Raw genomic sequence first — 16,015 nt, 5'->3', positions numbered from 1 at the left:
CAAGCATCCACATTGGAACTGGTGGCCATAAAACAGCTGGACTGATATCCTTGTCATACACTCCCATATCTCTCGCCACTCTATCCCCGATCCATCCAAAACTGGACTTAATTGTTCTTCCATTCCTACAAGACATCTCATTACATTTATTACTTTTTTGCATTTATCAACATTATTCCTGATGTGTTCCTTCCATGTCAACCGGACATCAAAAAATACCCCTAAAAAACTAAATGAGTCAACTCGTTCTAGCTTATTTCCAAACAATGTCAACCCAATATTCTCCCCAATTTTATTTCGAGAAAAGAGCATGATCTTTGTTTTTTCCACAGAAAATGTAAATCCCCACTTTAATCCCCACTTCTCAACTAAACTGATCCCTTTCTGAATTTTATTTACAATAAATTGTATATTCTTTCCTTTTTTCCACAATGCTCCATCATCCGCAAACAATGATCTTCCTATATCTGTTGGGATATTATCAAATATATCGTTTATCATAATTGAAAATAAAATCGGACTTATCACACTTCCCTGTGGTGTTCCATTCTCTACAACATACTTTTTAGATATTTCATCAATTATTTTAACTTGAATCGATCTCTTGTTCAGAAAATCAAGGTTCCGCTCACAAAGGTTCCCATTATTTATGTCACATAAGAATCAATAATACTTTTCTGATGCATGAATGTGTATCAAAAACAGTAGATGTAAAGTCCTTAAGACGTGATCATGTGAAAGCCTCCCCAATCCATTCCTACAAGACATCTCATTACATTTATTACTTTTTTATAATAAAAAGAAAAGGAGCTTCATAACAACAGGAATGGAAGTGGAAGAGGTTGAATAAAAAAGGGAAATAAATAAATAGATAAATAAATAAAGAGATAAAATAAGGTTAGTAACTCTCGCGCTAAGTGACCCAGATAAATGATTAGTCTTTTCACTTAGTGGAAGTTACTAACAAAAGAACAAATGCTGCATGAGAGAAGGTGACAGGTCAGAGGAGAAAACACCAAGATGAAGTTTGATAATAAGTTCAGTGCAAAAAATAACAACGCATCACGGCACAAAAGCCAGAAGTATCTGCTCCAAATCATCTAATAATGCAAAACCAGCCATGATGTAACATTTCAAAGTAACGCCTGTCACAGCTGACTTTTTAAGGTTTTCACACCAATTAGGCAACGGGTCTGTTTCAAACCACACAAAATCACTTATTTTGTGTTTTGAATTTAAAAAAACTGGGAACATGCATCTAGGTTGAGATGGATTCTGGCGTGCTGTGACACTCGTGGTGCTTTTTATTTGTAGTTTCAATGTTCTACCTCTAGATTCTGTGTGTAAGCATGCTCAGAGCTCTGCTTATATTTACACACATTTCTAAGTAAAAGAACAAGTTGATAAATTCCACTCTTTGCGTGGGAATGTTCTTACACACTCATTACTCACAGATCCGTGCTCACACACTGTTGATAGATGAGCCCCCTGATTTTGTGCTTCAAACGTTCGTACACACGGTTTAAGCACATATCTGTTAGTGAATGAGGCCCATTATCTTTTGTTTCTCTGCAATCACGTTCAACTGGATGCCTCATTATAGAGAGCGTAATGCTGCAGCTCCCCCTGGTGGTGAACCTGTGTCAGTGCTATGTGAGTCCTTAAGACGTGATCATGTGAAAGCCTCCCCCAGTTTGAAGCAAAGAAATAAATCATTTTACAATCTTTAAAAATCAGATATATTTATACAATTTACTATATTTATTTAATACCACATTCTACTCTAATTCTGTGTAGAAGCAGCATGTTTGTGTGGACAATATCACACTGTGGAGCTGAATGAAATGTGAGTCTGTCTCAGAACACTTTCACTAACAGAGACCGCACCTTTACTGATTGAAATAAAGAGTAAGAGTCAGGTGAGGGGGGAGAAGGACAAATGTGTGGATCTTTGTGGAAAACAAAGTTTTATTTCAAATACAAGCGGAGAAGAAAATTACAGAGAGCAGACAGAGAAATAATCTCTTCAGATCGATCAGTCTGGGAGAAAACTGTGGAAACAGTGACACCTGCTGGCAGAAAGCAGTGATAGCAGCAACAGAACCTAAACATGAATTATTATTCAAATAAAACCCTCCACAGATTGAATTTATTTCTATTTAAAATCCTGAGATAATAAAAACAGAAGGTTCAAACATCAAAGTGTAATAAACATCAGAAGTTAAAAATAAAGATAGTTTGATAACGTGTCCGTTGTTACCCTGACATGATGAATGAATATCAATGATTGAGTCTGCATGTTATTCAGCTCTTTTTATATCATCTCATATTACATCAAATATTCAGGTGCTGACTCTGCACCTGGATCCAGACATCCTGTTTGTAGTTCTTTTAAAAACTCAGTGAAGCCTCCTCTTTGTTTTGATCCAACAAAGAGACGACTGATTTATTATCAGACGACCAACAACTCGTGGTTAAAAGCAGAACTTCACACTTTAACTTGCACAGGTGGAATCAACTTCTACTGTTATCTGTGAATATGAGTCAATGAATAACCTGCACCACTACACATGTCCACAGGGTGGCGCTGCAACAGAAACATTTATATACAAATCAAAGAGTTCATCTTCGGTCGTTGAGTCATGAAGCAGTTTAAATTCAGAATATGAGAATAGAAAAATGTCCGAGGTCATGGTCCTGTGTGTGACGGTGGAGCTGATCTCAGAGCAGCTCAGACTGCAGCACTGAGAATCATCTGCGCTGTGATTGGTCCGTCAGTCTCCCAGTAACACAGCCCAGTTAAAGACTCACCAACACACCAGCTGCTGCTTCCAGCTCTGTGATCAGCAGGATCCTCTCTTTAAAGACTCACCTCCAGCTGTTGATATAAAAAGAGATAAATGAGAGATTAGACTCTGAGAGAGACTTCATGATTATTCTGATCATATAATATCATCGTTATCATGATTATTCTGATTATCAGTGATACAGAACATCCAGTATGAAGAGCAGCAGGGACTTCAGTCCTGCTCAGAAGTGAAGTGGGCGTGGAAAGTAGCACGCCACCTTTCAGCTCTCGTGGTCACTCGTGTTGGTGACTTCAAGCTTAAAGGGACACAGAGTCCTTGAAGGCATCATCATGTCACAGACAGTTGAGTGATGTGTTTACTGAGAGTCTTTGAAGGCATCATCATGTCAGAGACAGTTGAGTGATGTGTTTACTGAGAGTCCTTGAAGGCATCATCATGTCAGAGACAGTTGAGTGATGTGTTTACTGAGAGTCCTTGAAGGCATCATCATGTCAGAGACAGTTGAGTGATGTGTTTACTGAGAGTCCTTGAAAGCATCATCATGTCAGAGACAGTTGAGTGATGTGTTTACCGAGAGTCCTTGAAGGCATCATCATGTCACAGACAGTTGAGTGGTGTGTTTACAGAGAGTCCTTGAAGGCATCATCATGTCACAGACAGTTGAGTGATGTGTTTACTGAGAGTCCTTGAAGGCATCATCATGTCAGAGACAGTTGAGTGATGTGTTTACTGAGAGTCCTTGAAGGCATCATCATATCACAGACAGTTGAGTGACGTGTTTACTGAGAGTCCTTGAAGGCATCATCACGTCACAGACAGTTGAGTGACGTGTTTACCGAGAGTCCTTGAAGGCATCATCATGTCACAGACAGTTGAGTGATGTGTTTACTGAGAGTCCTTGAAGGCATCATCATCATGTCACAGACAGTTGAGTGATGTGTTTACTGTTGATTCATGTAAACTGTTTTTAAATCTAGCAGCAGCAGTTTCTGATTTTCTCTGCCTTTTGGGACAGAAATAACAGCAGACATTAAACACACCTTAAAGAGTTATTTCCACCTGGATGAACTGCAGTGTCTCACAGGTGTGCTGTGTGTAATCTGTCCCTGTGTGTGTTACGAGCCTTGTGGAAGAACAATGTGAACCTGTCTGTGTCTGTGCATCTCACCATCTTACTAATGGAGCCTTTAAATAGCATGGAAATACTGCACCATGACTTTAGAGCTGAGAAAAACGTCTCAGTGTTTGTTTTATAGCAAGAGGTATTTCAATAATGAACAGAAAATAAACAACAACATTGTGTGACTTTCTGCCTGCATGCAGACAGAAGGTCAGCTTGAAGGTCACTTATCAGGGCAGTGAGCAGCACCTGAGCAGTGAGCAGCACCTGAGCAGTGAGCTATGTACTATGGGTGAGCGTATTGCATCATTTTCTGTTCTGTTCTCCTCTGTACTGTGTTACTGTGTACCTACTCTTAGCCTAGCTTAGCAGTTAGCTTTACAATGGCTTCTTTTTCTGTCTCTCCCTCTCCTGCTCTCTCTTGCTCTACGTGTCAGATGTTAAGTTACTCCTCGTCCTCCTTTAGTGATAATGATACATGTAAGAAATGTAGTTTATTTTTAGCTTTGGAGGCGAGGGTGTCTGAGTTAGAGAGATGGCTCCGCACCATTGAGTCAGAGTCATCGTATGCAGCAGTATTAGCCAGCCACCTGTAGCCGGTGCGGGCAGACATAGCTTGGCTTCCCCCCCGGTAGCTCCCGAGCAGCCGGGAGGCGGTGGCTGTGTTACTGTCCGAGGGAAGCATAGTCGAAAATCAAAGCACACGGTTCCCCACCAACCACTTCACGTTTCAAACACATTTTCCCCACTCAGCGACACACCCGCTGAGAATAAAACTCTAATTATTGGAGACTCCATCGTCCGAAACGTGAAGCTAGCGAAGTCAGCGGGCATAGTTAGGTGTATACCTGGGGCCAGAGCGGGCGACATCGCATCTCATTTAAAGTTGCTGACAAAGACTAAAGGTAGATTTGATACAATCGTAATTCATGTCGGCACTAATGACTCCCGACTACGCCAGTCGGAAGTCACTAAGGTTAATATGGAGTCAGTGTGTACTTTTGTTAAGATGATGTCGGACTCCGTAGTGTTCTCTGGACCCCTCCCAAATCAGACCAGTGATGACATATATAGCCGCATGTCATCACTCAACTGCTGGCTGTCGAGGTGGTGTCCAGCACACGATGTGGGCTTCATAGATAACTGGAAGTCTTTTTGGGGAAAACCTGGTCTGCTAGCTAGAGACGGCATCCATCCCACTTTGGACGGTGCAGCTCTATTATCTAGAAACATAGCAGAGGTTAGAGTCCAAAACCTTGACAACAACACAGAGTTCAGACCAGGAGGCAGAGCTGCAGTCTTACACGCTTCTCTGCGCCTCTCTTAGATCTGTCTCCCAGTCACTATAGCTGTAATTCTGAATCGAACTGTAGTTATACTATAGGTACCGTGTCTGTCCCCCGGCCCAGACCCGTTTTTATAAGTCACCCAAACGTAGAAAAAAAAGGCGTAAATCGTCAAAATCTCATTAGAATCAAAACTACGAATACGATTTTGCTAAAAAATCAGAAAATTCACTGCAGACTTTTGAACATTAGGTCCTTAGCATCCAAATCTCTTTTAGTGAATGATCTGATATCAGATCAGCATATTGATTTACTTTTTTTTACTGAAACCTGGCTGTGTCGAGATGAATAGTTAGTTAATAGTTAGTTTAAATAAGTCCACTCCTCCCAGTCATTTAAGTACTCGTATTTTTAATTCTGTTTTTCTAGTTAACCCTCGACCAAAGCTGAATTTTTCTTCTTTTGAAAGCCTTGTTCTTAGTCTTTCACATCCAGTCTCAAGAACCTTTCAGCCAGTTCTAGCTGTTGTAGTTTACCGCCCTCCTGGCCCATATTCTGAGTTTCTATCTGAATTTGCAGAATTTTTATCAGACTTGGTCCTTAGCAGTGATAGAATAATTGTTGTCAGTGACTTCAATATCCATGTGGATGTTGATAATGATAGCCTTAGCACAGCTTTCATGTCACTGTTAGACTCTATTGGTTTCACCCAGGGTGTAAACAAACCTACCCATCGTTTCAACCACACCCTGGATCTTGTTTTAGCTAATGGCATTGAAATCCATAACCTTACAGTTTTCCTCGAAAATCCTCTTCTATCAGACCATTTCCTTATTACTTTCGACTTCGTCCTGCCAGAATTATCTCTGCTTAAAAAAAATGTGCTCTCTAGAAGTTTATCTGATAGTGCTGTGGCTAGATTTAAGGAAGCTATTTCAGCTGCTTTTGATTCAGTACCGTGTTTCAACCCAGTTGGAAACTCTTATGATAGCTTTAGTCCCTCTCAGCTAGATCAGTTTGTTGATAGTGCAGTGGATTCGCTGAGAGTTACTCTTGATTCGATTGCTCCCCTGGAACGGAGGGTTGTCAAGCGGCGGAGAATAGCTCCATGGTTCAACTCAGAAACCTGTACTCTAAAACAATCGTCGCGGAATTTTGAAAGAATATGGCGCTCGACCAAAACGGTAGAATCCCGTTTATTCTGGCAGGATAGTCATAGAAAATATATGACGGCTCTACGTCACGCTCGAGCTGCCTACTACTCCTCTCTAATCGAGGAAAACAAAGGCAATCCTAGATACCTTTTCAGCACTGTAGCCAGGCTGACAGAGAGTCATGGCTCCATTGAGCCTTGTATTCCTTTAGCAGTAATGATTTCCTGAGCTTTTTCAACAACAAAATTCTAGACATCAGAGACAAAATTAGTAAACTCCTGCCCTTACCAGATGTAAGGTCATGCAGGGGTTTAACAATGGCAGAATAACCCTTCACAAACCTTCGGTAGTACCCGGCAAAGCCAAGAAATGACCTAATTTCTTTTAATATTTTGGGTACAGGCCAAGTTGTGAGGGTTGTGATTTTATCTGGGTCTGTTTCAACACCGTTACGAGAAACCACATGTCCCAAGTAACGCACAGAGGTTTGGAAGAATATGCACTTTTCCAATGACAGTTTCAGGTCAAACTCCTTTAGTCGATTTAGCACTTTCATTAGCCTTGCTTCATGTTTTTCCAACGTTGGTGCGAACACAATCAAGTCATCAATGAAGACAAGGACTTCTTTCAGGTTCATTTCTCCCATGCACTTCTCCATTAGTCGCTGAAAAGTGCTGGGTGCATTTGTCACTCCTTGGGGCATGCGATTAAACTCCCAGAATCCTAAGGGACACACAAAGGCAGTTTTGGATTTGTCTCTTTCATCCATTTCGATCTGATAATAGCCAGACTTCAGATCAAGCACTGAGAACCACTCAGATCCAGACAGTGCTGTGAATGCATCTTCAAGCTTTGGAAGTGCGTAAGCATCTTTAATGGTTTGCAGGTTTAGTTTTCTGTAGTCAATACATAATCGTACACTGCCATTCTTTTTCCTCACAACAACAATAGGCGATGCAAAAGGAGATTCAGATTCACGGATTACTCCAGATGCAAGGAGTTCCTCAAGATGTTTACGAACAGCGTCAATGTCTTGAGGATGGATTGGTCTTGGTCTTTGCTTGCTTGGAGTTTCATCTGAGAGTTTGATCTGGTGGGTAACTTTATCTGTTCTGCCAAAGTCAAGATCATGTTTTGCAAAAACTTCTGGAATACTGTTGAGTTTTGCAGTGATATGGTCTTTCCATTCAGATGTGAGTGCTGAGTCACCAAAGTTGAAACTGAAGTGTGACTTTTGTGATGCCAAGTCCGATGTAGAGTCTTGAACTGGATCAACGACACTTTGCTCTTTTGAGATGACAGATCGTATTGCACTCATCTCTCCAATGGCAGATCTAACAGGGATAACAATATCATGATCAGATTCATTGGTTATGATAACCGGCAGCTGGCATGGCTGAAGTCTGGGAAGATTCACAAGACAAGAGTTCACGGTCAAGCCACCAGGCAAAGAAAAAGAAGATGGGTGCTCCACAATGACAGATTTCTCTGAGCACAAGGAGCGAGTGAAAACACTTCCTTCCACAACAACAGTTTTTCCGGCTGGAATTGTTTGTGGACCTGTTCCCTGCATCTTGATGATGGCAAGATAGCTGTCCCTTGCCTGCTTGTGCCTAAGTGCAAGTATCTGCAATACAGCTTTGTAGCCATAAGGGAGATAATGACTTACTGACATGTTGTTAAACAGGTAGTTTTCATAGAGTATGTCCAGTGTGTTCGTGCCAATAAGCACAAAAGACTGAGAAGTTTTCAAGTCTGGCACAACCAGAGCAAGAGTGTGAATGTCTATAGGTGTACCAAGAAAGTCAGGTGGGAAAGTGATATCAAGTTCAATGTAGCCTAGATATGGCACAGCTTGGCCATTGGCTCCCTCTACTTCAAGAATGTTAGTTAGAGGTTTGATTTCTTGAGAGGACAGATGACGGTTGTAGAAAGAAAGTGGTACTGTTGTCACCTGTGATCCTGTATCCAATAAACAGTTGAATGGTTTTTTATTGATGTTTACTTGAGCTGTGCTTTTGGTTCCAATGAGTCCTGCTGGTAACTTACACCGTGGGGATGTGAAATGTGGATGAGTCCATTTTATGGGACATTTCTTGAATGCAGCCCCTGTCTGTCCATCTTTAGAAGCTGCTTCTAGTTTGATTTGTTCGAAGAACTGTTTTGCATATCCCACTTTTGTTGTTTCTGTTGTAACTGCTTGCGTTTGGTTGTCACCAGATTTGGATTTGAGGCATTAGTGCATGATGTGACAATGTGACCATCTTCACCACACTTAAAACAATACCAGGGTTTGGGTTTGTTTAAGTTGTTTAAAGGTTGCGACAAGGACGGACCAGCGACTCTAGATCTGGGTGGGTTACCTTGACGTGGTTCGTATCTTGGTGTGGACTGTGTCTTCTGTGAAATCAAAGATGTTAGCTGGCTCTGCAGTTTATTCATTTGTTTTCTTAGATCTTAAATAGCACTGAAATCATATGCTGATGTTGCACCACACGCACAAGCGCTTTGTGTATTCAAGCTGACTCTCTGCTTGGATGAGCTGATGTGTTTCTTCATTCGATTTTCTTTTGTTAGTTGTCTGTCTTCTTCTGTGCGTAACAGGAACAAGAGCTCAGAAAAGGATGGAGGATTATCTTTTTTCTGTTCGAGCTGTAGATTTGTTATGACAGTGTTGTCCCAACATCCACGGCAGAACTGTCTGACCAGATGTTTTTCAGTCTGAGTGGCTGAAATACCTCCTCTCTTGACAACAGAATTCAAGGTGAGTTGAAGTCTCTGGAGGTAGTTAGACGGTTTTTCACCAGGATCTTGGAGTGTATTTAAGAACTGAGCAAAGAATTCTTCCCCATCTTGGACAGTGGCAAAGGCTGAATCAAGGACCTGTAAGTAGACAGCAGGTAAAGTGTCAGGGCCTAGTCCTTTAACCACATCAACCGCAGGGGACAACAAGCTCTCAAGAATCCTCCTGGTCACATTTAAGGCAGACAGACTTGGATCAGCAAGAAGTAACTCAATGTGGGATCGCCATGTTTCATAATCTGCTTCATAGCTGGGTTTAGGACATTTCCCAGAGAAGGCACGGAGTCTGAGTGGAGAAAGTGAATGAGCACTCAGGTCTTCTTTTCTCACTATGTGTTCAACAACAACTCTCTGTACTGCAGGTGGGTTAAATTCATTTCCAGAGAGAGAGAATGTTCCTCTTGAGGTAGGTACAGGATTGGTTGGAGGTACTGGCTGTTCAGGCATGGAGACTTTAGGCTGGGTGGGTTCAGATATTTGGACCGAGGCCTCCTCAGTGTCACTAATACTAATCTGTTCTTCTAAGTGCTCCCCAATTTGCCTCATCATATCTTTAAGCACTACTTCATAACTTTTACCACTATGATCTGCCAATTTCTTCAATTCATTTAGGTAGTTTGTTGTACAGCTGCTACCAACCGTGGCTGTGTACTCATTGGCTAGGGCTTTAACACAATAAACTATCTCAGGTGCATCTTTTGGAGAATGCATGTAAGGCAAAAGTGGCATTAAAGCTACTAAGGCAGCATTATGTGTAAACTCAACGATCAGGTTTTTGTTGTATGCACTTGTAAAATCATCTACTGGAACTATTTTCTTAATGGACCCATATCTCTTTAAACACTCAATAATTTCTTCTGTTTCTGTATTAGTACCACCACTAACTATAACAGCACAGGATTCATCAACTTCAGACCTCTTTACAAAATCCATTTTAACATGGACTGACTCATCAAACTTAAGATAATGTTGTTATTCACACACAAATGAGCATGTGGGCTACTACTAATATTTAAATAACCTGTTTAATTAACCTGGGTTACATTTAGCTCTCACATCAGGCAAATTTCAAGAACAGCCTATTTTCACCTTCGTAATATATCCAAGATCAGGAATATCCTGTTGCAAAATGATGCAGAAAAACTAGTTCATGCATTTGTTACCTCCAGATTGGATTATTGTAACTCTCTTTTGTCAGGGTGCTCTGGCAAGTCTCTAAAGACTCTTCAACTGGTCCAGAACGCTGCAGCTCATGTACTGACTAGAACTAGGAAAAGGGACCACATTACTCCTGTGTTGGCTTCTCTGCACTGGCTCCCTATACAGTCTAGAATAGAATTCAAGATCCTTCTTCTCACTTACAAAGCTCTAAATGGCCAGGCACCATCTTATCTTAAGGAGCTACTAGTGCCGTACTGCCCCTCGAGAACATTACGGTCCCAGAATGCAGGCCTACTAGTGGTACCTACAGTCTCTAAGTGTACTATGGGAGGTAAAGCCTTCAGTTATCTGGCTCCTCTCCTCTGGAATCGTCTTCCAGCCGGGGTCAAGGGGGCAGACACAGTCTGTATTTTTAAGAATAGACTTAAAACTTTCCTTTTTGATAAATCTTATAGATAGGGCTGGTGCTGGTGTAGACCAGCTCCTAGTTATGCTGCTATAGGCTTAGACTACTGGGGGAACTGGCACCTTGAGCTCCTCTCTCTCTCTCTTTCTCTCTCTCTCTCTCTCTCTGTGCATATACAGTACATCATATTACTGCATGTATCTATCTGTCAATCTCAGTCACTAACCACCTACTTTCCTGGGAGCTCTTGAGCCCCCCCCCCCCCCCCCCCCCACCGGATCGTTGGTTGACGGCCTGCCAGAACAACCCCCGCCCCACCTGATTGTTGATGGACGGCTTGCCTCCCCCCACCCCCTTGCTCCCTATCCCTCTTCCTGCATCTTCCCGTCTCTCATCTGATCCCATCTCTCCCCCTATCCCTTTCCAAGCCTGGCGCAGTCTAGGCCTGTGAAGGCTGTTTCATCATGAGCCAGGAATCCGGCCGAAGATTTCTGCCTTTTAATAAGAACGTTTTTTCTTACCACTGTAACTTTTGCTGCTTTGCTACAGTGCTCATGATGGATAGGCCGGATCTTTGTAACATAACAATAAGTAAGGTCTTTTACCTGCTTTTTGTAACATAACAATGATTAAGGTCTTTTTACCTGCTCTTTTGTAATGTTAACAGACAAAGAGTAAGGTATTTTACCTGCTTTTTGTAAAGTGTCTCGAGATAATACTTGTTATGAGTTGACGCTATACAAATTAAAATTGATTGATTGATTGATTGATTGATTGATTGATTGATTGAGAGCAGGTTTTTGTTGGTCCATGGTGCAGCTGCTTTCTGCCCCCTGAGACAGCAATGCCCCACCAACACACCTGAGCACAGGTCATGTTAAGACCTAAACACACTCAGGGGAAAGAGGAAGTGCTGATTCAACGTTTACTGATGTAAAGGTTCAAGTGATTTATCTCAAGTGTCCTCACAGGGAAATGAAAAAGTGTCCCTCTGAAGAACATTTTTTTGTTTGGTGCAAAGTTAACAGAACTTCACGTCATATTTCAGAGATCATTAAACTGAATTTATTCTAACTTCAAATAACAGAAAAATAACAAACATTAACTTTGCTCTAATCACTTTGCTCTATGTGTTCTGGCCTAAGCAAGGAGCTGTAGGTCACCTTGCAGCCACTAGGGGGTGCTACATTTGTTGTTGAGTTTTTTGGACCTCATGGCTCTCTGTAGGAGGCCATTTTGGGTTTCTCATTCATTGATAAGAGCATGTTGTGGACACCTGCCTTATGAAGGATCTAAATCCATCCTGGACTAGGAAGGAATCGTATAATCATTTTCTGTGAGTAAAGTGTGATTAAGATGTTTCTTTTCACAACCATGCTTTCATTTTATGCAGATGGCTATGTTAGACCATGATTTTTGTGTTCTGCAGTATACCTAGTCACATATTTTCAGTCACATACTGTTAATTTGATTGACATTAACAAGCATGTTATACTACACAGATATGTTTATTGATCGTGTATCATAACTGATTGTTTCTTTTTACTTTATTACAGTTTTACTCCATTTTGCATTCTGTCAATGAATAACGGTGGCACACAAATAAATCAACATTTATTGACTACGGAATGTGGAAGGAGTTATCTGTCTGCCTAGTTGAGGAAGGGGACTCTTTAATGAGGGCAGAACATGATGAAGAATGTCTAACTGCTCTCAATCTGAATGGCTACTCCTCATGTCTCTTATTTTTCGTCGCTTGAACCGGAAGTCGTTCTGTGCCGCCATGTTGATGGACGTCTCAGGTCTCTTATTTTCAGCACAGAGGATGGAGGAAACTTGAGACCAGCCTTCCAGAAAGTCTTTTTACGGACAGACACGCCCCCTTATCAAATATCACTAATTGACTGGATCAGACTTCAGTGAAACTTCTCAACATTAGCACAGTTTAATAAGGGAGAAAAGACGGACATTAAAAAGACGCTAAACAGACACAGCAGACATTTAAGTGTCTGTAAACATCTGTCAGTTTGTAAAGAGTCGGTCTGTGATGAGCTGGAATTCAAAAAGTGTTTGACATGAAGATTTACAACTAACCTATCTGCTTGAAACCCAAAGTAAATTTGGACATCACACCAACTTTATAAGCTGGTTGAAAACTATGAACAAGCAGCCGAATGCCAGAGTTAGAGTTAATGGAGTAATGTAAATGTATTTTTAAGATCTCAAAAGTTACCAGATGAGGGGATCCATTGTCACCATTGATGTTCGTACTATCTATTGAACTGCTGGCTGAATATATTAAGGTAGAACAAAAAATAAAAGGCATATCTATAGCAGGAGGAAATCACAAATTGGCAATGTATGCTGATGATATCTGAATTTGTTAACATAAGCCTGAACAGTCAGGTGAAGTGCTAATGAAGGTAATTAAAGACTTTGGAATCATTTCAGGGTACACATTAAATATAAATAAGTCTGAGGGAATGCTAATGGGCTGTACAATCGGGGATGAAATCAAACAGAAATATGCATTTCATTGGGATGTCGAGGGTAACAACACACCTCTTTAAAAACCACCTGAATATATTTACCTCGCCGGAATAATGACTACGAGAGCAAAGAAAAGGAGCTTCATAACAACAGGAATGGAAGTGGAAGAGGTTGAATAAAAAAGGGAAATAAATAAATAAAGAGATAAAATAAGGTTAGTAACTCTCGCGCTAAGTGACCCAGATAAATGATTAGTCTTTTCACTTAGTGGAAGTTACTAACAAAAGAACAAATGCTGCATGAGAGAAGGTGACAGGTCAGAGGAGAAAACACCAAGATGAAGTTTGATAATAAGTTCAGTGGACAAAAAATAACAACACATCACGGCACAAAAGCCAGAAGTATCTGCTCCACGATTTCACCCTTGAACATTTACAGCGTGGTCGGGGACACAGCTCTCTCTGGGGGAAACAGTGACGCTCTCCCAACAGAACAAGCTGGACCAAACGGATCAGTGCGCTCTTTTGAACTTACTGCAGAGCGCACGCTTCACCAAATCATCTAATAATGCAAAACCAGCCATAATGTAACATTTCAAAGTAACGCCTGTCACAGCCGACTTTTTAAGGTTTTCACACCAATTAGGCAACGGGTCTGTTTCAAACCACACAAAATCACTTATTTTGTGTTTTGAATTAAAAAAACTGGGAACATGCATCTAGGTTGAGATGGATTCTGGCGTGCTGTGACACTCGTGGTGCTTTTTATTTGTAGTTTCAATGTTCTACCTCTAGATTCAGTGTGTAAGCATGCTCAGAGCTGTGCTTATATTTACACACATTTCTAAGTAAAAGAACAAGTTGATAAATTCCACTCTTTGCGTGGGAATGTTCTTACACACTCATTACTCACAGATCCGTGCTCACACACTGTTGATAGATGAGCCCCCTGGACTTTTCTCCTTTCCTCTTGGTGTATTGTTTTTTTTTTTCAGCACTTTTGTAGTAATTTGTTTGTATATTTAGTCACTTCTAAATTGTAGTTCTCATCTGCCTTGGTATGATGTTTACATTTTGATGATTAACTTTGTTTAAATGTGTAACCTTTTTACTAAACCATGTGACTACTACTGATCATGTGACTGGCTGTAAAGCGTTAAAGGAAGTACCTTGGCTGCCATTTTGTACCTGCCCTGATGAAGGCCTGTATGGCTGAAACATGTTGGCATGTTTTTATGAATCTGTAGCCCTGATGAATTAAAGGCTTTTTATGCTGAACCCTCTGAGTGCCTCAGACTTCTTCAAAAACTTCTAAGTTGGATCCCCGCACGGAAGAGCACCAGAGGAACTAATTACCAAAATAATTTACAACACCCATGCAGCACTCCATGCATCTGCTTTTTGACTGGAAATATTGTATTTTCAAATTTCAAAATTTCAAGGTTTTTAATGACTGCATGAATCCTGAACTGTGTTTAGTGAAACCCTGTAGAGACCAGGATGGACTAAACCCAACCCTGTACTCACCTCAGAGTCTCCAGTCTGTAGTCTGGATTCTTCTGAAGGTCACTCAGCAGCTTCACTCCTGAATCCGGCAGCTTGTTGAAGTTCAGGTCCAGCTCTCTGAGATGGGAGGGGTTGGACTTCAGAGCTGAGACCAGAGAAGAACAGCTGATCTCTGATAAACAGCATCTCCACAATCTGAATAAAGAATAAAAGATGTGAATAAAAAGAATGATCAATCAGATGACAACATAACAACATAACTAGGTCCAATAAGTGAGTGTGTCCCTAAAATAAGTAGAGACTTTGTCATTCTGTTATTGCGGATCATTCAAATGTCAGCTTTCTACAGACAACATCCAAACATTCATACAGCTGTTCATGTCAATAAAGACACCAACATGTTACTGACCTCAGTCAAGATTACACAACCAATACTCTACTGAGCTTTACACACCTGGGAGAGTGTGTGTCTGTGTGTGTGTGTGTCTGTCTGTCTGTGTGTCTCTGTGTGTGTACTTCATAATGAATATATATCAGTTCAGATAATCTTGTGTCTTCAGTTTTGAACATTTAATAAAGATCAGAAACTTTAAAAACTTAAAGAACTCCATTTAAACTATTTCAGTAAAAATCAGATTTTTTTATGATGCAGATTCAAACAAGAAAATAAACATGAACAGCATTCAATCTAAAACTTGATAGATGTAAGATACATGTGAACATGAAAATGTTTCAGCTGATAATCAAACACATGAGATGTAAAACACAAACAGAGAAGAAGAGAACTGACCTCAGAGTCTCCAGTCTACAGTTTGGACTCTGCAGAAAATCACTCAGCAGCTTCACTCCTGAATCCTGCAGCTTGTTGTTACTCAGGTTCAGCTCTCTGAGATGGGAGGGGTTGGACTTCAGAGCTGAGGCCAGAGAAGAACAGCTGATCTCTGACAAACTGCAGTTTATCAATCTGAATAAAGAATAAAAGATGTGAATAAAAAGAATGATCAATCAGATGATAACATAACAACATAACTAGGTCCAATAAGTGAGTGTGTCCCTAAAATAAGTAGAGAGACTTTGTCATTCTGTTATTGTGGATCATTCAAATGTCAGCTTTCTACAGACATCATCCAAACATTCATACAGCTGTTCCATGTCAATAAAGACACCAACATGTTACTGACCTCAGTCAAGATTACACAACCAATACTCTACTGAGCTTTACACACCTGGGAGAGTGTGTGTGTGTGTGTGTGTGTGTGTGTGTGTGTGTGTGTGTGTGTG

At 40.8% G+C, this 16,015-nt stretch overlaps 1 protein-coding gene and 1 long non-coding RNA gene across 2 annotated transcripts in view; one reads left to right on the top strand and one right to left on the bottom strand.

The window, feature by feature from the left end:
* The window catches only part of LOC136179609 (NLR family CARD domain-containing protein 3-like), a 265,362-nt gene that overhangs the window by 161,143 nt on the left and 88,204 nt on the right, over positions 1–16,015 (bottom strand). The window contains exons 7-8 of the mRNA XM_065956446.1: positions 15,525–15,698; positions 14,756–14,929 (exon numbers count right to left, since the gene is read on the bottom strand). Coding sequence (XP_065812518.1) covers positions 14,756–14,929; positions 15,525–15,698 — 348 coding nt within the window. The remainder of the gene's footprint in view (positions 1–14,755; positions 14,930–15,524; positions 15,699–16,015) is intronic.
* Positions 11,877–12,363, top strand: LOC136179694 (uncharacterized). The gene is made up of 2 exons (XR_010666654.1): positions 11,877–12,075; positions 12,296–12,363. It is a non-coding gene; the product is annotated as an uncharacterized lncRNA (long non-coding RNA).

Source organism: Labrus bergylta, chromosome 7, assembly GCF_963930695.1.
Source record: "Labrus bergylta chromosome 7, fLabBer1.1, whole genome shotgun sequence".
NCBI classification, from domain to species: Eukaryota; Metazoa; Chordata; class Actinopteri; order Labriformes; family Labridae; genus Labrus; species Labrus bergylta.
This window is presented reverse-complemented; position numbering and strand designations above follow the sequence as displayed.